The 25653-nt window shown below is 47.5% G+C and overlaps 1 protein-coding gene across 2 annotated transcripts; it reads right to left on the reverse strand.

Moving 5' to 3' along the window:
- Window positions 1-2599: 2599 nt before the first annotated feature.
- Window positions 2600-14447, reverse strand: LOC104554986 (endonuclease domain-containing 1 protein-like). 2 transcript variants are annotated; one of them, XM_061989552.1, is made up of 3 exons: window positions 14320-14447; window positions 6009-6319; window positions 2600-4173 (listed from the first exon to the last, which is right to left on the reverse strand). In XM_061989552.1, exons 2-3 carry the CDS (start codon window positions 6294-6296, stop codon window positions 3628-3630), a joined length of 834 nt encoding a protein of 277 aa, XP_061845536.1. In that variant the 5' UTR covers window positions 6297-6319; window positions 14320-14447; the 3' UTR covers window positions 2600-3627. The 2 variants fall into 2 exon arrangements, with proteins under 2 accessions (XP_061845536.1, XP_061845525.1); XM_061989541.1 differs by lacking the exon at window positions 14320-14447 and adding an exon at window positions 7846-7926.
- Window positions 14448-25653: the final 11206 nt, after the last annotated feature.

Genomic DNA, 25653 nt, shown 5'->3' on the forward strand with positions numbered 1-25653 from the left:
GCAAGTTAGACCTTATGTGATGAATACTTGAGTTTGGCTTTTAGGTAGAGACACCTTAAGCCAAATGGGCTTTTGTTTGTCAAATGAACATTTGTAGTGGGGGCCATTGATGGGCGACCAATCCTGAAGTTAACCTGGCTCACAGATAAACCAGTTTGGATTGATCAATGGCAGCTGAGTAAAGAAAAGCTCACCGAGATACATAAGTTAGCAGACGAACAGTTAGAAAAAGGACATATTAAGCCATCTACTAGTCCATGGAATATGCCAATTTTTACTATCCCTTAAAAATCAGGAAAATGGCAATTATTACATGATATAAGAGCTGTTAGTGCAGTAATGCAGGATATGGGTGCTTTACAAGCAGGATTACCCTCTCCTGCAATGATTCCAAAAGAATGGCCCGTGTTAGTTATCAACCTAAAGGATTGTTGTTTCATAATTCCTCTACATGAGGACGACAGAGAAAAGTTTGCCTTTACAGTACCATCTATTAACAAACAAGAGCCAGCAAAATGGTATCAATGGACTGTTTTACCTCAGGGAATGAAGAACTCTCCAACTATCTGTCAAACATCCATTGCCTGGGTGCTGGCATCACTACACAAAAAATATCCTTCTGTCTTATTTTACCCTAATATGGACAATATACTCATTGCAGGAAAAGATCTGGATCAGCATCAAATACTGGAAGAAGTGAAACAACAGTTGGGCATCTCCAGGTTAGTGATGGTGCCAGAAAAGGTACAAAGGCATCCCTCTTGGAAATATTTAGGTAATATTATCACCAGTGTGCACATTTATCCTCAGAAAGTGACAATTACAACAGAAATTGCTAATTTATCAGACATCCAAAAGCTAATAGGCGATATCCAATGGGTACGAACCATACATGGTATCACAAATGAGGATCTTGTGCCACTAATGCCTTTGTTAAAAAGGTTGGTAAAGGGTGACTGTGTGAAAACTGCCCCTGGAGCAAAAACAAGTGATAGGAAAAATAGGAGACAAAATAGTCAATAACTACAGTCACCAATATGATCCTGACTTGTCTATTAACATTGCTGTGGTAAGTTAAAATCAGAATGAAATGGCAGTCTTGATGCAATGGGACTCAGTAGTGAAAGACCCCTTGAGGATTCTGGAGTGGGTATTTTTGCCATGTAATTTGCAAAAAACAATCACAAAGAGAATGGAGGCAATTACAAAAACTAAGAGTTAAGGCCAGAAAACAGGGATTGAGGCAGACATCATTTTCATTCCTCTAACAGGTGAATTCTTGAACTGGGCGCTGCAACAGTCTGATGAGATACAGTGGGCCCTACTGTCAGACCCAGGGACTATAAATAATCATTATCCAGCCCATTAATTGTTTTCTGTTAAATTTCAAATGGAAGACTGGCCAACGAGATCAACAGTGTCCGTTAAAGGCTTAACTGTATTCACTGATGCAAGCAAGATCCAAGCCAAAGCAGGAGTGGTTTGGTGGGAGAATGGACAATGGCAAAATCTAACTGTTCACACCCCAGGCAGCTCAGTTCAACTGTTGGAGCTAATGGCTGTGGTTACAACTCTCGAGAAATGACCAGACGTCCCATTAAACATCATCTTGGTCTCCTTTGAATGAGCAGCACTCACTTCACAACACTGACATGTGAAACAGTCCCAGGGAGAGTCCAGGGAGCTGATGGAAGGGTGACCGAGGGGTGGCTGGTGAGTAGGGGGTGCCAGAAGAGCCTGGATAGCAGAGGAGCAAGGCATAGGATGGGCAATGGTGAGGATGAGGGAAGTTTCAAGCCATAGCAGGTGTGAGGAGGTGGGTGAGTGAGTCAGAGGAAGCCCCCCCAGGCAACCCCAGAGGTGTCTGCAGAGGTCCCTCGATTTGAAATCACACGGGTGGTTTCACTCCATCAGTGGCCTGTGTCAGCATTTGAAGGGAGGAGCAAAACATCAGGGCAGTGGATCTGGGACCTCAGGGGCTATCCAGCAATGGAGGGTGTTAAACTCCTACCTTGTCTTCCTGAAAAGCAAATGATTCCCCTGTGTCACCAGCCAGCACAGCTGGCACGAGGCAGTGCTATTGCTGCTCTCACAGCAGCAGCTGGAGACAACAGGAGCAGAAGTCCATGATGTTGGTGGGCTCTGCCCAGTGCTCCAGAGTGGGATCTGGTTGCCTGCACTTAGAGCTACTGAAAATGCCTTTAGGTAACTTCCCTGGCCTCTGGTTGCTGGCCCAGAGAGATAGAAGTGTCCTGGGTGTGCAGTGAGACCCAGTGGGAGCTGAGAAGTTGGGGCTCAAGCTATTGCCTCTGAAATGAGACAGTTTGCAAGAGCTGTACGTGCCATGATCCACTTTGTTCATGCACATCCATAGGAAAAGCAACTGGAGGCTGATGGTGACGCTTCTGTGGGTGCTTTGGCATCTTCAGGCTGGGTTTGGGCACCCTGCCTACCTGCTGTAGGAAATGTCAGTGGCAAGCAACTTTTAGTTGATACATAAGACGACCCTAGGATCCAGCACTGGAGCAAATAATTTATGTTGTGAACTACTCAGGAACTAAATTCTATGGCACACTTTGGTGTTTTACATCCATTTAATACATTTCACAAAATGGATTATACATTCATCTGCAGAAGAGGTTCAGAAGAAGAGCAGAGAAGGAAATTATCCAGCTAGTGTATCACAGAGATGTATCTTTGCCTGGTCAAAGCTTGCTGCATGTCTGATCCCTGAGCTTGCATGGATGTTTGAGCCCTCAGCACCTGTTTCAAGGTGCATGGTCCAAGAGCAAGCACACAAAAACCTGCTGGTAAGTTTGCACAAGCACAGTCTTCATGTAAGTTCAGGGTTACGGGAGCCTAGTGGTTAGATGCAGGATATTTCTGTCCTTCTCTTTGTTTTACCCATTTACAGACCTCAAGAGAGCCTCCTATGTTCCTCCTCTGCATACCTGCCTTCTTTCCACTTCACCCTTTGCTGTTGTCATTGGCTGTGATGGTCAGGAAGCATCTGTAGGATAACCCTTACAGACACTCAGCAATCTCTGGGCTCTTTGCTTTCTTTATCTCAGGATGAATCACTGAATCATTGAGGTTTGGAGGGACCTCTTGAGATCCTCTAGTCCAGACCCTTGCTCAAGCAGGTTGTCCAGGATCGTGTCAAGTTGGATTTTGAGTATCTCTAGCAAAGGAGACTCCACAAGCTCTCTGGACAGCCTGAGCTACCTTAGACCCACATCTTTCCCGAGGAGGTGAGGGACAAGTCAGCAGCACGTTAGCAGTGACCTACCAAAGAGAGGAAGGAACTATGATCTGTGTATGGAGAAAAAGGGGGAAAAGACAAAGCCCCTCTAGTGTCAGCAAGAAGCTCTGATTTCCAACCCCGTGGAAGGGGAGCCTTCCAGAACCTTTCAACCTGCCCTTCCAGAGTGGCCAGGCAAAAGACTTCTGGGGGCTCCCTCCAAGGGTGGGCAACAAAGCAAACCAGCCAGAGGCTCTGCTGCCCTCTTCTTCCCTTTTATAGAGGAGAAAGTTAGCTGAGTGAAAGAGCTGGAAAGCTGCTGGAGAAGGAAGCTGAACAGATGCTGCAAAAGACACATGGCATAACCTGGGATATGAAGTGGGGGCTTATTCCCGGGGACAGCTGTTATCAAACAAAGAAACCGTGTCCCTCCCATAGAGCTGGGTCAGCCTGTCCTCCAGCTGCCCCAGCGTCAGCAGCTCCACCTCGTTCTTGTCGTTCTCAGCAATGACAGCCCAAGCTTTCCTCTGGTTGCTGTTCACCTCGCAGCAGGCACTCGACCAGATGTGACTGGGTTTATTAACCCTTCCCTTGGCAATATAGTTGTTTCCAGGTACGGCCCCCACGACCACATAGGTGGTTTTACAGCCTTGGGTCTTCCTCATCATCGTTTGCTGTTCATAGTTGTTCCATTCACCGCCATTGAGTTTCTGATTCTGGGGGACTATGTTGGTGAGGGTGAAGGTAGCTGTCCTGCTGCTGGAGCTGTTGTGGTGGCCACTGGGGTTCAAATGGCCACGGTTCAAACCTGTCAGGTTCTTGTAGTCTTGGAGGATAGCCTGGCTGTTGCTGATTTGGTCTAAGCTGACACCAAAATTGTTTAAGAGGGTCCACTCTTTTTCCATAGTTTTGGGATAACTTGAGCCCATCAGCTTGACAGGTAAAGAAGAGGAAAAAGTGTTAGTATTGGGGATAGAGGTAATGGAGCAGGTTTTCCTGGAGCAGAAGTCTGAGTGCTGAGTGCCTATTTTTTCTTTGCATCTCAGTATATGACAGTGCATGAATCAGAGAGAGATGACAAAGCTGTCCTTCCCTGATGGGCACAGGAGATTAAAACCCCAAAAGCTCAGAATCCGACTGCTCTTAATTTGACTTGTAACTTTTGAAATCCAGTCTGTAGCCTGTGGGTGGACTGAGTGTGATACTATGAGCATTTTCCTCTCCCAGGTTAGAAGTGTGACTGATGAGACATCTCCCCTCTCACAACAGGTTCCCTTCTCTCCCTTCCCCACATCCCACATCTGCCCAGTTCCTCCAATCCTTAGTAATCACATCCAACCTTCCTCACTTCCATCTAATAATACTACCATCAGCCCTGGTCTTGGCTCCCTTCAGCCCCATTTCCACAAGAGTTCCCTCTCTCTACGAAAGGTTTTCGTGCCGGTCTTAATCCCATCTGTCAACACCCTTGTGCTTTAAAAGCTTGGGAAAAAAACTCCACCCAGATATCCTCTTTGAAGACTGTGTGTCTTAGGGAGTCCTTGTAGGTGGACAGGATGGGAAGAGGCTGAAGAGAAGAGCTGTGGAGCTCACAGAATTCCCAGGAGGAGATTGGAAGTCTGTAGGGTTGCTGCAGGTGTACCACACTCCTGAAACACTAGTGTTTGCCTCCTCTAAGCCCATAGACAGGGAGATGTGATGGGGAACCAATCCTAGAGGTGAGGTTTCCCTGGGAGGGCTACAGTTCATTGGAAGGATGAAGCTTTGTTTTGCTCAGTAAGCAACGGTTCCTCAATGCAAGTGGGATCTGCTACTGCAGTGCTAATGATGTGTCTCAGAGCTGAGCTGTGCCCAGGAGCACAAATGTGTTCCTTCTGAAACTGAAAACAAGTTAGAAATGATCAGCCCCTTAAAGGAGCTCCTAATCCCCAAAGAGACCTGAGGAGCCCAAAATCTGCAAAAAGATGTCTGAAGAAAGTTAACAGTCACAGATTTTGCAGATGGGTCCATGCTCCAGGGGCAGGGTCCATGCTCCAGGAGAAGGAAAGAGAAAACATTATCTCCCCTAAATGTGGAGGCTGCTGTGATGCAACATCATGTGAGTTGCTTGAGTTCCTGTGAGTAAAAAATGCAAATGATTTTGCTCATAACACCTTTCTTTTCATATTTAGGGAAACATATTTGGCCTTCTTCTGGAGCAGGGCACATGGCTTTCTTTTGTGGCTCATTTTCAGCAAAGTTCCCTACTGCTGCTCTGTCCTCAGCAGTGACCAGAATTTCCTCTTCTCCCATAGTTTGCCTGGTGTTTTTTACTGAAGGCCTGAAGTTGGTCAGAAGGATGTTTGGGAGGGTTTTGTGGTTTGCAGAGATCTGTGAGTGGATCATTCTGAATGAAGCCTGCAGCAATGGTGGTAACGGGGGAGTGCAGATGGATGGAGATCATGTCTTTACCCCATCATTGGATACCTTGCCACGGCATGGGATGGGGAAGGGTGTCATTTGACTTTGTAATATCAGATAATGTAATTTAACTTCATGTTCCCATAAGGTCATGTGGAAAAAAGGGACACTTGGAGGATAAGACTCATCTCATCCTCCTTATGCTCTCTGAAGAGCATCAAAGGAATCCTGTGGTGCTGTTTGAAGTTAGATGAGGTGAATATCATTCAGTGGGTCCATTTGCATGTGCGTGGGAGTGAGAGGAAGTGTTTGGTTAAACACTGCAGTTCATCTTAGAGGGTGACATGTTGTAAGATAGGCCACTCACCTGGGGCTCTACCAGCCATGTGTTGGGTCTTTTGCCACTTTCAGGCTGGTAGAGGTAGGCAGAGTACACGGGAATCCGCTTGCTCCTGTCGTACAGGGTGGCAAAGTAATAGTGGTTCTCGTAACGCTGGCAGATCCAGGCTGGGCTCTCTGGCTCCAAGGCTTTATTTGGGGGGGTTCCCCGGAAGAAAAACTGAGGGCATGAACTCTGAAAGGATGTCACCACCTCGCCATGTCCCAGCCAGAGGCAGCTCGCTGAGATCTGCAGCAGCAGCAGCAGCAGCAGCATTGTGGGGATGACTTTGAGCTCACCTGGAGGGCAAAGGCAGAGACACAACTTGGAGAAAGTTTGTTATGGCCTTGAGTCATTTTAGTGCAGAGAAGGGGACTAGGAGAGACCAAGAGAATTTTGCCCACCTGAGGAGGGATCCAAGCCCACTCGTGTCTAATTGGCTCACACAGCAAAGGTTTGGACCTAAGGCATGTTGTTGGGACAAGGCCACTTTACCCAAGCTACATGCTTTGGCCAAGGGCTCGGCTTTTGCATTGGCACTGAGAAAAAAGCCTGAAGCAACTCCAGGGGCTGGAAGCCTCTACTTCAGAAGACCATGTCACTCCCTTCTGCTCTGAGGACCTTCCTATAGCACATGCTCTGCCCAACCACCTGCAATGCTGAGCTGGCCTTTAGCCTTGTGAGGGATTTGGATGGGTAATAAGAGTGGTGCTGTGCTTCCTACATGTCTCTGGCCCCATCCAAGTTCACACAGGATCGCAGCTCATCCATAACTCCTCTGTGCTCGCAGCAGGATTTACCTCCCCGAAAGCTAGGTCAGATGTTTAACTCAAAACAGCCCAATATGAGGTTGTGGGAAAAAGAGGAAGTGTGTCCCCTGCTGCTCAGCTTGCAATTCTGTGTTGTCCAAGCCCAGATGATGGACTTAGAGAGAAGTGGTTGAGCAGATGGCAGCAGCAAGCACAAGGGATAACTTCTGTGTCTCACCAGCACACTGTCTGCTGCTGTAACGGTGCAGAGATTGAGGGCCAGCTTTTCCCAGGGCTGCACAGGATTTCTGCTGATCCACATCTTTAGCTTTGCTGATTATCTTTCCTATATTGTCAAAGGCACTGGTGCAGGAATTCCCTTCCTGAACAGAAACAGGTCCTATTTTGTCTTTCTCAGGTGCTGACATCATTTTTATCAGTCAGCAAAGTCTTGTTTTTAAGAGAACAGTGCTGGAAAAAAACTCCCTGTGCTCCTAGCAGTGATGCAGGGTACTTTATCTTCTTTCAGAGGCACTGCTGGCTTTGGGATGGCAGGGGTATTTCCATTTTCATTGCTACACTTGTCAATGGAGTGCTAGCATTTTAAACAAGGCAGGCAGGACAAACAGCTAAAAGGATTCATGGGAAAGAAAGGTGCTTTGGCTTCCAAAGCACAAACCCCATGTTTGGCTGGGGAAGTGTCTGAGCAGAGGACAACTGAAGCCCTGAAAAATCACCTTGCACATTTATTCTTGTTCTTTTCCTTGACCCTCACCTATTAATTTCCATTAGATCCAAGATACTGAGCTAGATACATGCCTGCTCTGACCCCAGAGATCTGGTCCTTTCTCTCTTTACTAGTGCTGAAGGATCAGGAACGTGGTGACCAGTAAAGCTGAAAACTGAGAAAAGTCAACCACAAGAAGAGAATGATTGTGATGCTCTGCAGAGCATGACCACATCTGTCCCAGCCCAGGCAGGAAACTTACTGAAAAGTCTTTCTTTTACACCACCCCCTCCATAAGCTCAAAACACATCTGACTAACTTAATACCAGACATATAGAAACCAACCTACCGTGTGAGAGAGCAGCACATGAATGTTTTTATTCCCAGGACTCTGCCTGCAGCCCCAGAGACTGAATCTGGCTCAGAATGGGTTATATACGGTCTGCAGGAAGGCAGAGTTGTTTGATTTCTCAAACAGGGTTCAGAATAAGTTTGTCAAGGGGTGGAGCCAGGACCTGTGTTTTTCCAGAGGTCTTTTGCAAGGTCATAAGTGGATTATGGTACTCAGTCAGTTCCCCCCCACTCCCCCTTATTCAACAGTTTGATGTGAATTCTCCAGGTGACCTGGCAAACAAAACTTCATTATGCAAAGGGTTTTATGGTGTTTCTGATAACCTTGAATCAAGTCTTCCCTACAGCTGTGAGCCAAACTCTATCAATGGGCCAAAAAACCACCTGAAATCTGCCCTTTCCCAATGCTGCACATGAAAAAAGGCCCAAACCCAGCTCCCATCTGCCTTCGCTGTAATCAACAGGCAGTAACCAATAAGATAAGCCATGTTGCCAGAGGAGGTGTAAAGGAGTACCTTTACACCCTCAGATCAGGAAGAGACTCTGCACCCAGCCTCTTCAATGCATCTTGCACACCTTTGCCAGACTCCTGTGCTGCAGGCAGAGGTGTTCAGACACAACTCAACGCCTTGTCTATGCTCTCAGCTAACCAAGACCTTACTGGAGCCTAAGCAATAATCCATCCTCAAAGAGATGTGTAAGACAGGCAGGAGAAACTGCAATCATCAGGATGAATAATTAAAAACCCCAAACTCATAACCCAGACAGAATCTGTTTTCCTACAATGAGACCACTCAGGTCACCATCAGGCACCTCCTTGTGCATCTGTTCCCAAGGCTTCATGTGCTGATCATTTCCCCAAAGCATCCTTGGCAGCAGCTGAGTTGCAGGAACGCTGCCACCACTTGCTTGTTATTTGGAGGGGATTTCTTCATGGCTGCCCAGAGATGGGGCAACAATCGCTATTTGCAATTTTCTCAGAATTTCTCCCAAGTTTGCTGACTTGCAGCATCATGTGTCTGTAGCAGATAACTGTCTGATAAGTTCCATTTCCTCATTTCACATGGGGCACTGCTGCTGCTGCCAGAGCACCTACACACGTTTCTGTTCCCAGCAGACCATCTCCACTGGCATCAGACCGACCAGACCTGAAGATCCCCGAGTGCACACAAGATATTCATAGACTGCTCTTCAACAGCCTCTCAGAGCAGAATTAATGTAGTCAGGGTACATATTTTCCCCTTGCCTGATTGCAAAGGCTTTGTAACAGCATTTAATGCCATCCTACAGATGCCAGGGGCACACCTTGGGCTCTGCTTACTGCTGAGTCCAGCTTCATATACGATCACACTCTGCCCAGAAAGGAGGCTTGGTGAAGACAGGATGTCTTCCCTTAGGAATGGGTAAAAAGGATTTGGGAGGATAGATAGAGAGATGAAGTTTTGGTAGGCATATCACTCTTGACCTCAGAGGGAAAGGAGATGATTTGGCTCCTGTGGTCTCTCTAAGGACAGCTGGAGGAAAGATGGTGACCTACTCTAGATGGTGCTGCTCTGGCAAGGGGGGTTGCACTGGATGATCTTTCGAGGTCCCTTCCAACCCTGAAATTCTGTGACTCTGTGACTTCCTTCACAATCAGTGGAGTGAAAATGAAACTAAAGTGTATTAATGACTACAGCCAAGGATCATCAGGAATGGGTATGACAAAAGTCAGGGCATTCTAGTTTAAAACAGATGTTTCTGAAGAGGAGCAAGGTGTTGAGCTTGATGTTCAGGCAAACTTTGTTGGTCCCCTGCTTTTAACACAGTAAAGTATCAGGTCATGGTTGGAGTGCTGCTGCTCACAGAGTCATTATATACAGAAAAAGGAAGGGGAGAGGAAGTTAACACCAAGTTTCTTCTTCAAAAAGGACTTAAAATATCCCCAGGGAAAGAGTAAGCAGCCAAAGCAGATACCAGCTCAGGTAACACAATCAATACCCAGCTGTGATAGCAAAAATGCAATGGAAACAGAGTTTGAGTTTTCAAAAGGCCTGATGGTGAAATCCCACGCAGAGCAATTTGCAGCAAGCCAGTCTTGTATAACAGAAGAGTTTTTCCATGTAGCTGGCATCAACAAAAGCTAACCTGGGTTAACTCTCACAGTGCACCAGGGAAGCTGTTTAAAATCCTTATGTGGGCACTCTTCTTTCAGCAGTGGAGGCAAATGAGTCCAGTTCAGTTGTGAATGTATGAGCAGTGGGAACGAAACCAAACTCTGCCACCTGTCCACAGCCTTAATGACTCTGGGCAAACTTTCCTGTGTGCATCCAAAAAACCTGCTGTGTCTTAAGTATAGATAAGAGCCCAGGAATACTGTAACAATGATCTGGTTGTTATAACCAGAGATAACCAGCAGAAGCCATGAACCTCTCATCCTGCTCCTGAGGTCTGTTAGGTCATGCTTTTGCATTTCACTGAGTTGTATAAAAGTTATGCCCTGATGCTTAATAACTGCCACTATTCTGCCTTTCTTGTCAGTGTAGGCAATGCCCATGTGCTGTTCTCCATGGAAAAGTGATGAGAGTGATGCTGAATGAGCTCTCCTGCAGAGCAGCTCCCATGTGTTCTGTCCTGCAAGACAAATCTTCACTTCTTCGACTTAGGCAGAGATGGAAAAATCCTGTTGGATCCTCCAGTTTTGTCCCAGTTGGGAGCTGGAAGATTCATAGATGAAGTAATTCTAGTATTTTTTCCCATGTCATGGTTGAAAAGAAACAGGACTTGCAGCATTTTCCAGGGAAGGTGCATCGAAGCCTAGACCTGGCTCCTCCATGAGGATCTTCTGATATCTACCTTGGTTTTCCTTCTATCAGATGCTAAAGACAGAGGCCCCACGTCCTGCTCAAAGCAGGGCAAGCTATGAGGTAGCCATCCCAATGCAGGGACATACAAGTACTTCTTGTGATTGCAGAGTGGGAAAAGGGGGCCTTTGAAGCAGCAGTGTCAGAGAAGGGCAGTATTTGTGCTGCAGAAAAAGAGGTGACACCAAAATCTTGAGTCTTTGGTCCCCATGGAAGAAGCAAACAAACAGCCAAAGGTTGAGCAGTGCAAGTCTTCTGGATGGAGTAAAACATGGCAGCAGGAGCCAAATAGGCACAAGAAAACAAAACACAAGGAAGAGAAACAGTGCTCAGACATGTGAATGAAAACATCTGGGCTCTTCCCCTTAGAGGGCAGCAAAGATCCTGGTATCCCATGGCCACAGGCAGGACATGAAGACATCCAGAGACTGGATATGCCACCCAGCCTTTCATCACAAGGGAGATGCTCCAATCCCTTCAGCATCTTGGTGGTCTTGCACTGAACTCTCTCCAGCAGCTCCCTGTCCTTCTGGAACTGAGGGGCCCAGAAATGGACACAATATTCCAGATGTGGTCTCACAAGGGCAGAGCAGAGGGGGAAGGAGAACCTCTCTCCACCTACTGCCCACAGCCCTTCATGTGCACCCCAGGATGCCATTGGCCTTCTTGGCCACGAGGGCACATTGTTGGCTGATGCTCATCCTGCTGCCCACCAGCACCCCCAGCTCCCTTTCCCCTACACTACTCTCTAACAGTTCATTCCCCAGCCTGTGCTGGTACCTGGGGTGATTCTTTCCCAGATGCCAGACTCTACACTTGCCCTTGTTGAATTCCATTAGATTTCTCTGTGCCCAGCCCTCCAGCCTGCCCAGGGCTGGGTGAGTGGCAGCACAGCCTCTGGGGTGTCAGCCACTGCCCCCAGTTCAGTATCATCAGCAAACCTGCTGCCAGTGCCTCTATTCCCTCAGCAAGGTCATTAATGAATAGATTGAACAGTACTGGTCCCAGCAGCAACCCCTGAGGGACTCCACTAGATACAGGCCTCCAACTAGACTCTTTCCCATTGATCACCACTCTCTGCCTTCTTCCCTTCAACCAGTTCACAATCCACCTCACTACCTGATCATCCAGCCCACACTGTCACAGTTTTGCTGTGAGGGTGCTGTGGTGGATGGTGTCAAATGCTGTACTGAAATCAAGATAAACCTCATCCACTGTGCTACCACCATCTAGCCACCTGCTTACTTCTTCATAGAAGGCTCTCAGGTTGGTCAAACATTACTTCCCCTTGGTAAAGCCATATTGACTGCTCCTAATGTCTTGTCCTTTAAATGCCTGGAGACAGCACCCAGGATAAGTCATTCCATCACCTTTCCAGGGATGGAGGCAAGGCTGAGTGGTCTGTAGATACCCAGCTCGTCCTTCTTGCCCTTTTTGAAGACTGGAGTGACATTTGCTCTCCTTCAGCCTTCAGGCACCTCTCCTGTTCTCCACAACTTACTGAAGATGATGGAGAGTGGTCTAGCAAATACTCACCAGCCAAGAGCTGCTGGGTTGCCTGTGGTTACTTTCACTCTTTCAGTTTTGTTCAGCTTTGGGGACCAAAAATGAGCCTGTTATTCTCACTTTCTGATTCTCATGCAGCAGCACAGAGCCCGCTGGGGAGGATTAGGCAGTAACCAAAACTCCTTTACAGTCAATGGAGAGAAAAAGGTGTCTCCAGGGATGAGTTTGTGTGGGCCTCAAGTTAAGCAAAATGGAACATGTAAAACTGTTCCAATTAAAGTGTTTATTTCTGTGTTGAGCATAAAGGCAGCCAAAGCACTCACAGATGTTTGACTTTTAGATGCTTAAAAGCCTCACCCAATCAACCCACCCCCTCTCTTGGTGACTCTGCTCTTGGGGTCTATCTGAAAGTCACACCATCACTGGGGTCACATCACCAGGTTTCGAAGCTGCTCTTTCCCACGTACCCAGGAAGCAGCTCAGTTCCTTCGCTGTGGTATGAGAACCAGTAGAGAATTTCTACATCTTAACACCTTTTGTGGACTGGAAGTGGTCACAGGTGCAATTTAGGTTATGTCACACAGATGGGTTACCCCATGGGAAAAAAACCTGTTTGCTCAAAGTTCAAGAAACTGAACCCCATGACTCAGGGAGGGGAGGGGAGAGCTGGATTCCTGCTGGTTTTATGGTGCTGTACTGAAAAAGGCAAGTGCTGAGTGGATGGGGAAATCCTCAGGGCTGGAAGAGGTGTATGCTCACAAGAGGGAAAGGGGGGATCACTCCTGACCAGATCTTTCTATCAATGCCTCTTCACATGGCCTGGTTGAAAGATGAGAACCAAAGGGGAGGTCTAGACAGATCTGGATGTGTCCTTTTGCATTTTCTAGGGCTTGTGAGAGCCCTTTCTTTCATCCCTCTGGTTTGCTTCTCCCTCAATGTGCTCCTTCACCCAACTTAGCAGCAAGGCAGTTGAGATTGTCAACCCCAGCCTTCAGCACAGACTGTCAAGGTGATTTGGGGAGCAGATGCAGTTTCTCTGCCAGCTGGGAGCATGTCCTATTCCCCCACCTCCAGCCTTTGCTCACCTTTAGGGGCAGCAGGTCACTCACCTCCAGCAAGGTGCAAACATTAAATGGATGAAAGCAGCAGCAACAAGAGATGCACTACTCATGTTGACTGCTGGTCTCGTTGGCAGCAAGGGAAATCAAAGAGTTGGGCTGGAAAGTATCTCACACTCTTCAGTTTTTCCTCAGGTAAAAGTCCCAGGATACTGAAGAAACCCTCGAGCCTGAATGTGTGGGATGTCCTTCCTTCCCCCACGCAGTGATAAAGCACTCTTACTTCTTCATAAGCTTTGATTTCATGAATGGGTGAGTCTTTATGGAAACTAATCCATTCTACAGTTTCATACAGGTGTATTTTTAAGAGGATGAAATATCTTTACTTATTAATATAACCTGTTTATTAAGCCTCCTTCAATTTCTCTTCCTGGCAGATGTTTGTATATGAAAGCCAGGATTTCAGCATGTATGTGGACTCCCAAACCCTGCTGAGAATTGACTGGTTTTGAAGCTGCTCTAATAGCAAGATGGTCAGAGGTGTGGGGAAATAGGTTGAGGGATTCAGGTTTGTTGAGTCTGGCAAAGGGGAGGTTGAAAGGCAAAACAACAACTGCCTCCAGTTACTAGAAAGTGCAAATAACAAAGTCAAGGTCTTTGTGGTAGAGGCAGATAACAAAGGGCAGCAGCCACAGACTGCAGCTTGGGAGGTGCAAGTCAGCAGGATGAAAAGTGTCCCTAGATGGGTAGTACATCACTGAGAGAGGCTGACAAATGACAAGTGATGAACTGGGGAGGTGGCTCAGGGCTTGGCTGGGTTAAACCACGGCTAAGCTGGTCTAGAGCTGACGGCAGGAGGTTGATTTAGAATCCTCCAGCTGATGTTTCCAGCTACCACTTCTGTGACCCTGTGGTAGATGCATCTCCCACCTTCTCACCCCCTGCTATGGGGACACACTCAGATACTGTCTGGAAAATAATCCCAAGGCAGTATGGCCAAATTCCCTACTCCTGGGAGTTGTACATTAAAGTCTTTCTACAGCCCAAAAACCCCACAGCACATACCTCAGAGAGCCCAGATGAGAACACATTTCCAGATCCCCGGTTCAGGCTCCTCTGGGGGAGGGATGCCAAGCAGATGAGACCCCATCAGCTCATCTTCTCCCAGAAGGAGAGACTGATGAGATCCAAGCGTCTCTGCAGCAGCCCAGCTCCTCCGCTCTCCATGAAAATACACCCCACCGTGAGAACTCCACTTCAACCACTCCAGAGCCCCTGGTCAGCCCTCTGTGCAATAAACAGCGGCTGTGTGACTGCACGTTAATTATGCTGAGGGTAATTAGCAGTTGCGTCAATGTGAAGATTTCCAGTCAGGCTGCTGGCTCATCTGTAGGGAAATTAGGCTGCTGGTTGTGAGAGGAAATATGTCAGACCAAACTCCAGAGGAAGAGCCTCATTGCTAATTAGGAGGAGCAGCTCCTTTGCTCAGGGCTTGTGCTTCGGGTCGTCTCTGCCGGACTTGGCATCTGTGAAGTGAAGGAAGTTGTGATTTAGACAAAGCCCTCAGAGATGTTGAAGCTGCCAGGAGAGATCTTATCCCTGTTAGGTATAATCTTAACTATGTGTTTTGTCATTTTTGGGGTGTTTTTTTTGGTGTGATTTTCTTGGCATTACTGAAAAACCAAGACTTGTAAGTAAACAGATCCTGCATTCAAATCTCTCGCTCAGTGCTCACACTCACTGACTCCTGAATGTATTTGTGATAGAAGGATTCAGATGTAACACTTTGATATGGAGTCTCCTTCTCTGGAGGCTTTCAGAACCTGCCTGGATGTGTTCCTGTGTGACCTGATCTAGGTAGAGCTGCTTTAGCAGGAGGTTGGACCGGATGATCTCTAGAAGCCCCTTCCAATCCCTACCATTCTGTGACTCTGTGATTCTGGGAAGGTGATAAAGCCACTGGTTATAAAGTGTTAAAATGCTACTTAGGTTGCTCCTCCCAGCTGCAGAGCAATGGTTTATGTTACAGTGGAGAAGCAGCATGAGCCAACCCCTTCAGCTGGGTACAAACAGTGGGAGGTCAGTGGGAAAGCTCTTTTCGTTTGAGTGCCCGAGACAGATGATGTTCATGTCTTCCAAGTGCATTTCAAGGATGTGTATGCTAGGGAGCAAATCCAAAACCAACAAAACCTGCTCTTTACTACCTGCTACTTGGAATGTAAAGCTGAGAAGCAGTGGGCACAGAGAGGCACTACTCAGACACAGAGGCCTGCTGCTGCATCACAGTGTGTGGGTAAAGAACGTAGCCAGGACTCAAATCCTGGCCAGGAACATTTCCTAATGAAGCTGTACTCACAAGAAACTTTCCTTTGAAGCCAGAACAACACAGACAAACAATTGCAACAACCCCCTCCTAGCTCACCCCATCAAAATGGCTCAGGCTGCCAGATGTGCTTCTGGAGCTCTGCCGATGGCTGAGCAGGATTCGCCCTGTTGAAGAGCTAGTGCTCAGCACTCTCTTTAGAGCCAATAATGGATGAGTGCACATTTCCAGGGCACAGTTCACACCAGGTAGATGAAGGGAATTATGCTATAAAAGTGCTTACTTCTGTCTGATGACTACAAGGGGTTCCAGGGTGACAAGTTCTGATTTACACCTCTATGATTACATGAGAAGAGTCCCCTTTCTGCTGCCATCTCTAGATACATTATGTCTATTGTGTATTACTTGTTTAGCCAAAGCATAACATAAAAATACAAAACCTGCCCTTTTCCAAGTACCTTTCCTTCTGGACAGACCTCTGATGCAAACAGTCCCTCCTCATTCACCCTCATGACCTTGGCATGTCAACTCAGCAGGAATTCCAGGGCAGTTTTGTGGTCTTTCCTGGGTGGCAGGAAGCTCTCTGGAGAGACACAACAGAAAGATAATCAGCATAGCAAGGAATAGGAGGGAAGGATGCACTTTGTACAGTTCAATCTTAATGTTCTTAGATCCAGCCATTCGATGTGGTTTGAGGTGTGAGGACCAGAGATACGTTTTCTTCCTTCTTGGCAGGGTTGGCTGGGTTTAGAGCAGTGCTCTGCACGTTACTCAAGCCCAAAATAGCTGCTAGCACCAGAAAATCAGCCAGCGTGAAGATGAGCTCATGCCTAAGTAGCTATGGGCTAGATGTAAATTGAGGGTGCTTGAGAAGTGAAGTCAAAAGCTTTTCATGCAGGTGACTCGCGCTGAGTCAGACCTCCTGCTAGACCAAGAGCTAGCTCAGGGATGCCACAGAGTAAAAGTCATCTAATGCCTCCTCTAGGCTGGCTTTTCCCCTTGTGATGCAGCCTTACCCTGCAACACTCCCCTATCAGCTCAAATAGATGACTTCAGAGAGCTGAGCATAAGCCAAGAGGACCAGTGATGCTTCCTTTGTGGCCTGGTTTTCTGCTGGAGATACCACTTTGTGGAACATGGTCATTGCCAACAGGATGTGTGAGAAAATGCTGAATTTCAGTGCTCTGGATGCAGAATTCAATGCTTGTTTTCACTATAAGCATGTGGAGAACAAGTTTCATATAAAAATATACCTGTCTCCATAACAAACAAGTGGGGAAATCTGAAATGGGTATTTCCAGGAGTATGTCAACAAGATACAGTGAGTCACAAACTGTGGTAAGCTGGTGAGATAAATTCAGCATTTCCTTTGTTTTGTGGGTTTCTGCACTGACATGGTTTTGAAAGTGTTGTATATGGACTGGCAGCAGCCATCTCTCCAAGTAGGACAGAGAGGATTGGGAACATAGAGGGCTGATGGCTTTGCAGGTCTGACTCGATCAAGGTGAGAAAACGAGCCATAACAACAGCCATAACAAAGAGAAGGAGACAGGAACTCAGCAGGGAAATGCAGAAACCTGCACACAGACCTCACCTCAGCTGGCTCTTTGATGCCTTTCCTAAGCTGAAGGTGTTTCCCTAGAACACAGCATTCACAGCAAGGACTGATTGCCAGGAACCATCTCTTAGTGTGAGCTGTTTGCCAAGGCAGAGGTGGTGGCTCATGAGGTCAGAGAAGCTTTGGGCAGCAGCAGCCTTGTGCCTAGGCAAGCAGCAACAGCAGTCAACCTGCGGTCCATCAACTTACTCTGCCTTGGTGAGGCCTCATCTGGAGTCCTGTGTCCAGTTCTGGGGTCCCCAGCTCAAGAGGGACAGGGAACTGCTGGAGAGAGGCCAGTGCAGGGCCACCAAGATGATCAGGGGACTGGAACATCTTCCTGCTGAGGAAAGGCTGCAGGAACTGGGGCTGTTTAGTCTGGAGAAGAGGAGACTGAGGGGGGGATCTCATTAATAGTTACAAATATCAGGGTGTCAGGAGGTTGGGGCAGCACTTTTTTCTATGGTCTCTAGCTACAGGACAAGGGGTGATGGGATGAAGCTGGAACACAAAAAGTTCCATTGAAACTTAAGGAAAAACTGTGTCAGTGTTTCAGTGAGGGAGCCCTGGCCCAGGCTGCCCAGGGAGGGTGTGGAGGCTCCTTCCTTGGAGGGCTTCAAGACCCACCTGGACACATTCCTGCGTGACCTGATCTAGGTGGGAGCTGCTTCTGCAGGGGGGTTGGTCTGGATGAGCTCTAAAGGTCCCTTCCAACCCTACCATTCTATGATGCTCTGAACTTGGGTCTAACCAGAGGCTGCTTCACTCTTGAAAAGCAAAAGCAGAAGCATCTGCTGACACCAGCGAGGACACCAGCCCAGCAAAGCTGTTCCATAGGAGATGCATCTGAAATCCAGGCTGGCTGATAAGAGGCAGATCCCACTAGTAATAAATCTTTGGAGGATTGTTTAGGTGTTTCTGTACGTTTAATCTTTGGGACTGGACCACAGCTGGTTGCCTTCATGGGATCTCTAGGTTGCCTTGTTAGAAAAAGGCTCTCCACTGCTGAGGACAGACTGGGCAAAGCAAGAGCAAAGGCCACCCTAACACATCAACTTCATGCTGGAGGCACTAGATGAAAGCATTGGGCTCACTCAAACTGTCAACACTTGGAGGCACCATAAAACCTTGAGCAGCCTCATCTAGCATTGCTGTTAGATCTACTGTGAGCTAAATTTTGGGCTCTAGAGAGCTACCTTCCAACCACAATGATCTTTTTCTGCTTGCCTGGGCTTCACAAGATGTAAAGTGTAGCTTCAGCAGGAGCCAAATCTGTGTGTCTCATGCTTCATGTGTGGGTGCTGACCCCATGGGACTGAGCAATGACTGAGGAGGCTGACCTGGAATTTGCCACCTACATCTGGTTTTTGTTAATCCTTATCCTTTGAATGCCTCTAATGTGCATAAACTAGAAGTCCTTGCTAAAAACACAGAGGGTGCTACAGCACCCAAAGGTTGGGGGGAAGGAGTCAGGGAGGAGTCAAGTCCAACCTCAGATGTCAAAAGGCAAATCTTTACAAAACCATGGGCATTATGAAAAAGATCTGAACAGTTACTCAAAATAAGAGCAAAACACAGGTCAATGTGGGCAAGGCTGGAGCAGCAAGAGGGTAGAAAATAACAGGTTTAGAGCTTGGTTTTGATGTCCTGGTTCTTGTTCTTAAGTCAGCTGCAGACCTAAATCACAGAAATCAGCACAAAATGCATTGCCTGATACTTCTCAGGGTTTTTTGGTGGTGAGAAAAGCTTCTGATAAATGCAGAGCTGTTACCATCAGCCCCAACAGGGTGTCCTGGGAGCTGTGCTACAGGAAACATGACACTGAGAACGTGATTCTCTCCTCTTGTGCCCCTCTCACACTCACTCCTGGATATCCCCTGTGGATGCTTTGCTTGGAAAGCACTGTTGGGGTTAGTAGCACAAACTTGCCATTAAAACCCACACATTTATTTAACACCAACCTTCCAAGCCCATAATTCCTCTGCAGGATTCAAACAGGTAACGCCCCTGTTTATTGTAACCTAGGGCAACTGCTTAGCCAGGTTATTCCATTATAGAGCTCATCTCTCCTAAAGATCAGAGGTGCCCTGCAGCTATTTGGGGTGTTATTTGCCAGTGCTTCTAGCATGAAATCTTCTGCCTCTCCGAGATTCTTTCCCCAAGTGTCATGTTGTACATTGAACTTTTATTTTTCCTCTTGGGAATCTCTCAAACCTTCAGAAGAGAACAGAGAGGAACAGACTCAAAGATGTTATTTACTCTCAAACTGCTCCTTCATGCTCCAATTTATTACCATTTACCATCCATTCAGGCAGCTCATCTAGGTGGCTTTTAAAAGCCTGCATGGTGGTTCTGTTCTCAGCCACCAAAACAAATTAACCTCCAGGAACAATCTGTCCTTGAAGATAAGTAAATAGAGTTTACTAATGGCAAGTAAAAAGCTCATCTCTTTGGTTGGTTTCTCTACTAGTCATGGATTGACTTTCTAGTACAAGAGGAATTTCAGCACAAGCTACCAACATTGCAATTAATATTTTAATAACTGCACTATTGCAATTAATTGCAGAGAGGTTGGATATCATTATTGACAAGCTGACAGGCAAAAAAAAGGAGCCAGTATAGAGAATTTCTTTATCTATCTTCTGCCCAGTGATATTCAAGGGTTGGAAGGGACCTCGAGAGATCATCCAGTGCAACCCCCCTACCACAGCAGGGCCATCTAGAGTAGGGCACACAGGAACTCATCCAGCTGGGTTTGGGATGTCTCCAGAGAAGGAGACTCCACAGCCCATCTGGGCAGACCCTGTCAGTGCTCCCTCACCTCAACAGGGAAGAAATTCTTCCTTATCTTTCTTTGGAACCTCTTCTGTTCCAGCTTATATACCTTCCCAGCCTGAAAGCTGTTGGGCTCTCAGCAACCTACATCAGGATCCAAACACAGGGCAACCCAGGTTTTACTTTCCATAAAAAAAACCGACTATTTTAAGAAGTGCATTTCACTCCATCCCATCCAGGGCACTCTGAAGATGTCACACACGAGGAGGCAAGCAGTACGGTGCTGAGGTCCCCGAGGGGCTTTCCCTGTGAGCCACCATCTCTCTGAGCCCATTTGCAAACAGCAAAGCAGAGCTGGGACATTTTTTTAGGCTTTTGGTTTTGTTTTTCAGGAGAAGCAAAGCTGCTGAGTGTCAGCAACCTGGCTGCAGGAAAGGGGGCTGTGTGCAGCGTGTGCTGGATGGCGCCCAGCCGCCGTGCGTAGGAAGTGCTGCGACACTTCCACGTACACAGCAGTTGCTGAGACCGCAGAGCTTTGGTTTCGGCTCAGGACTGACACCAGCACAGCCAGCCAGCCTGTTTGGATCCTCACCCCAAAGCACAAAGAGTCTTTATCTCTGAACTGAGCTACACAAGTCAGGAAGAGCTGGATTGCAACTGGGTTTTGGTGGCAAAGCATGACGGTGTCCACTTAATTTGCAAACACAAGGGAAACTCCTCATGAGAAATGTTGGCCCTGGTCTGCCTTTGACTTGTCTCTGCTGTTGTGAAAAACATCCCACTGTGTCAGGAGGATGGAGCCAGTCTGTTCTCAATGATGTTCAATGATAGGACAAGGGGCAACAGGCACAAGCTGGAACAGAAAAGGTTCCAAAGAAACACAAGGAAGAATTTGTTCCCTGTTGAGGTGAGGGAGCACTGGCAGGGGCTGCCCAGATGGGTTGTGGAGTCTCCTTCTCTGGAGACATTCCAACCCAGCTGGATGAGTTCCTGTGTGCCCTACTCTAGGTGGTGCTGCTCTGGCAGAGGGTTGGACTGGATGATCTTTCGAAGTTCCAACCTTGTGATTCTGTGATTCTGTGACTGCAGGAACAGGATTCAGGATTTCATAGAATCAGAATTGTTTTGGTTGGAAAAGACCTTTAAGATCATCAAGTCCAAGCCCTTCCCTCCCCCTGCCAAGCCCATCACTAACCCATGTCCCTCAGCACCTCAGCTCCACAGCTTTGCAATATCTCCAGAGATGGGCACTCCCTCACCTCCCTGGGCAGCCTGGCACAGCGGCTGACAATCCTCTCAGGGAAACAGTTCTGCCTCAGTTCCAATCTAAACCTCCCTGGCACAAATTGTGGTTATTTCCTCCAGTTCCTCCAATTTCCTGAGCTCTGATTTCAGCTTCAACAGGGACTTGCTGAAAGGCCTTTGCAAACTCCTAAATCATCTGCCTCAACCTCAATATGACCAACATAAACCACCTGGGAGCTTGTGAGTGTCCCAAATGGCAGAACAGACATGCAAAGGGTATTTAGTCCATGGCCAGCCTCCAGAAAGGTTCTACTCACCAAAACTAACTGTAGACTGTTCCACATGCCTGGGCAATGTGTGCCTACCTGCCTTACAGAACTTCAAGGGCTGGAAGGGACCTCAAAAGATCATCCAGTGCAACTCCTCTGCCAGAGCAGCACCACCTAGAGCAGGTCACACAGGAACTCATCCAGCTGGGTTTGGGATGGCTCCAGAGAAGGAGACCCCACACCCCATCTGGGCAGCCCCTGCCAGTGCTCCCTCACTGATGGTTGTTTTTAAAAGTGGCTATTTTGGAAGAGTTTTGAAGTCCAGATTTGCAAATGCTTGTAGCTGAACACAAGTCTGCCTGTGTGCTTGACTTGTGTCTCCTTTTAAACCAAAGGATAACGAGAGCTCAAGTACAACGTTTGCCGAAGTGAAGGAAAAAAGAGTGATTCTAGGTATGGTAAATCTCAAGCTCTTCATTAACCTCAACATCAGGGGGTGGCACACACAGTGTAGAAACTAGGTCAGCTTCACAAAGATAAGCCTCCTTGCATTGAGCGTGCACAGACTAAACCAGAAAGGTCAAAACATAACACAAAACTGATCTGGGGCAATGGAAAGTCCCCTTTTCCAAGCTCTGACTGTCATAATACGACTAGGAAAAACTCTGATCTGCTGCTCAGAGGACAAGTGATACCTACAAAGATGAAAGTACCCAGGAGTAGCAGATACCTTCAACTTGCCTCTGTCTCAGGGGCTCTTCTGAGATACTTAAAATAGCCACTAGAAGTCGTCTTGGGGATCTTGAGCAGGGTGAGAAGATGCTTTCAGGCTAAGAAAAGGGAAAAGTCATGCTTATCTTTAAAAAATCCCTAAAAAATGATTGAGAGGAAAAGATGGATCCTGGAATCTATAGACAAGGAATATGAACTGAGTTTAATTCTGGAATGACCACTGAGGCCAACTTTCTGCAAGCACCTGGAAAGCAACAGGACAGAGGGATTTGTCAAGAGCAGGTTCTCTCAGACCAACCTGATTCCCTCTTGTGATCTGGTAACAGATTTGTGGGTAAGCGAGAGGCAGCTGATTTCACTATCAGAGAAGAGAAGTCTCTTTCCAAATACTTTGGATCTTATCTCCCATGTCATTATTTCATAGATTCATAGAACCATAGAATGGTTTCAGCTGGAAGAGACCTTTAAGCTGATGGAGCCCAGCCTTTATCCCAGCCCTATCAACCACCAGCCCATTGCCCTCAGTGCAACACCCACCCAACTCTGAAACCCCTCCAGGGACGGTGACTCCAGCACCTCCCTGGGCAGCCCCTTCCAATGCCTGACAGCCCTGGCAGCAAAGATGTGAGAGACCAGAGGCTGCCAGAAGGTGTTGAGAAACATGTGGGAAGTGCTGCAGAGTGTTCCCAGGGAGCTGCATTTAATGGTCCTCACCAGACTGAAGAACATAACCACAGCTTTCCACAAAGTCTGTCTGAGGTCCTGTTCAACATCTTCCTTGGCAGCTCAACTGATGGAGGAGGCTGTATCTTTATTAAATTCACAGGCTGTTCAAAGAAAGTTCTCTTCCCCCTCTGCTCTGCACTGGTGAGGCCTCATCTGGAGTCCTGTGTCCAGTTCTGGGGTCCCCAGCTCAAGAGGGACAGGGAACTGCTGGAGAGAGGCCAGTGCAGGGCCAGCAAGATGATCAGGGGACTGGAGCATCTTCCTGATGAGGAAAGGCTGTGGGACCTGGGGCTGTTTAGTCTGGAGAAGAGGAGACTGAGGGGGGAGCTCATTAACAGTTACAAATATCTCAAAGATGGATGTCAGGAAGTTGTGGCAGCACTTTTTTCTATGGTATCCAGAAACAGGACAAAGGGTGATGGGATGAAGCTGGAACACAAACAGTTCCATTTGAACATAAGCAGAAACTATTTCACTGTTGAGGTTTGAGAGCCCTGGCCCCAGCTGCCCAGGGAGGGTGTGGAGGCTCCTTCCTTGGAGGTCTTCAAGACCCACCTGGACACGTTCCTGTGTGACCTGATCTAGGTGGGAGCTGCTTCTGCAGGGGGGTTGGACTGGATGATCTCGAAAGGTCCCTTCCAACCCCCACTATTCTGTGGTTCTGTGACATGAGGGAGTCTGACTCTAATGCCAAGTGATCAAAACAAATTAGAGAAAAAACCCAAAACCACAACAACAAACCACCTTGAAATTCATGTGCATGGTAGGAGAACTTTCAAAACAATTCCACTTCATCCTCCCACTGCTATGCCCATCCCACACACATACAGGGAGTTAACAAAGATCAGAGAAGTGGACAGAGGTACCCTGGGGTTAGACCAGCCAGGGCAGCTGTTGGAGAGCAGAGCACAGGACTGGTACTGAAGGTATCAGCACTAACAGGAAAGTTACAGTGCCTAAAGCTGTTGGTATCTGGTGGCAATGCAATACTGGCTGTGATGGTAATGAATCCTGTATCCTACTAGAGCAGAGCATGAAATGGCATCATGACAGGACATTTTAGCATTATCTGCCTCTCTCCAGCAGTTCTCTGTCCCTCTTGAGCTGAGGAGTCCAAAACTGGACACAGGACTCCAGATGAGGCCTCACCAGGGCAGAGCAGAGGGGGAAGAGAACCTTCTTTGAATTGCTGGCCACACTCTTCTTGATGCATCCCAGGATATCATTGCCCTTCTTGCCCATGAGGGCACATTGCTGGCTCATGTTGAGTTTATTATCAGTCAGGACTCCCAGGTCTCTCTCTGGAGAGCTGCTCTTCAGCAGGTCAAGCCCAACCTGTCCTGGTACGTGGGCAGGATTCAAATGCCATCCCCAGCGCCAACATCTGTAAGGTCCCAGCCAGGGTGACAGACCAAGATTTGGGCACCTCATGCCAATAAAATGACTCAAGCAGGAGGAATCCAGGAGTGAGAGATCTCCCTTCTGAAAAACACAACTCTTGATGAACAACTGAAATAATACACAACTTTTTAAGAAGAGACTTGGGGGCTGGGCAGCAACCTCCAGGAACACACATGGGTTCTGGTCTCCTTGTCCAGGCTGGGTGGGACAACCACAGATTAAACTAAGCAAGACTCAGTGCAGCTTGTATCAGACATCAGGATGGTTTCTCTAACCTTCTGGGTACTGGAAGAGGCTCTCTGGGAAGGTAGTGGGATCTCCATTATGTGACATCCTTCAGATAAACCACTGGCTTAGTTACTCTGGGATTTGGCTGGGAAATGCATGGGTTGACCTCTGAGGTCAGCCACACATCTCTATCTCTAATCTGATGACTGTGTTTGAGTTTGCTGTTGATTTACTGTGTGCCTGAGATCAAATGACTCTGGTTTTTTTGGAGATGTTCTCCAACCACCACTAAGTCATAAAACCGAATCTTGCTCTGTTACCCTGAAATCAGGAGCTAGTGAAAACGTGCCCTGAGGGTATGAACACAACTGCCTGCTTAAACAATGTCTGATATGCTTCTGACCAACACCCCTCCAACACCTTAAAAAGGGCATGAACAAACCCTGCCAGCTTCTTTCAGACTAATGCCTTTGCATCTGCCCTCATGTCCCCATAGATTTGGTCTTTAGCTGAGGGAGATGAAGACAAGGCTTCTCTGAAGTCCTTCAACTCAGTTGCATCTCTCTTGACACCAGTGATGAAGACATTTTCTTGCTGTCCCTGAGCCCTCTGGGGAACACCCAGCACTGAAGGGCAGTCCTGAGTCACAGCTCCTTTCTTCTTTCATTTTACCCACTCTTTTAACTCTCTGGATCTGCCAGAGATATCAGTCCCTGGTGCCACTTTTGGATCTCTGTTCTTTGAACATGAAAGACTGTAGACCATGGTGGGTGACCATCTATGGGTAGGTGCCTCCTTTTCAATCACCAGCTCAAGGGTCATCTATATGTGACTAGGCCACCTAAAAAAAGGTCCACCTGTAAGTGGAGGTCTCAGCTGGAGGCAGATTCTGGGAAAACCACCCTTAGACTGTGGCTGTCAGCAGTCAAACCACCTAATTCAGTAGCTATGGCTTGAAGTGGCAACACTTAAGAGTCAAAATGCACCTTGAAAATAGAGTTGCAATTCAAAAGCCAGTTCCCAGACTCACAGCAGTCTCCTGACCATGACAAGGCAGGAGATACCTGGGGGACTTCAGGCCTTAGGATGTGGAAATCTGGAGA

This window comes from Colius striatus, chromosome 1, assembly GCF_028858725.1.
Source record: "Colius striatus isolate bColStr4 chromosome 1, bColStr4.1.hap1, whole genome shotgun sequence".
Classification (NCBI taxonomy): Eukaryota; Metazoa; Chordata; class Aves; order Coliiformes; family Coliidae; genus Colius; species Colius striatus.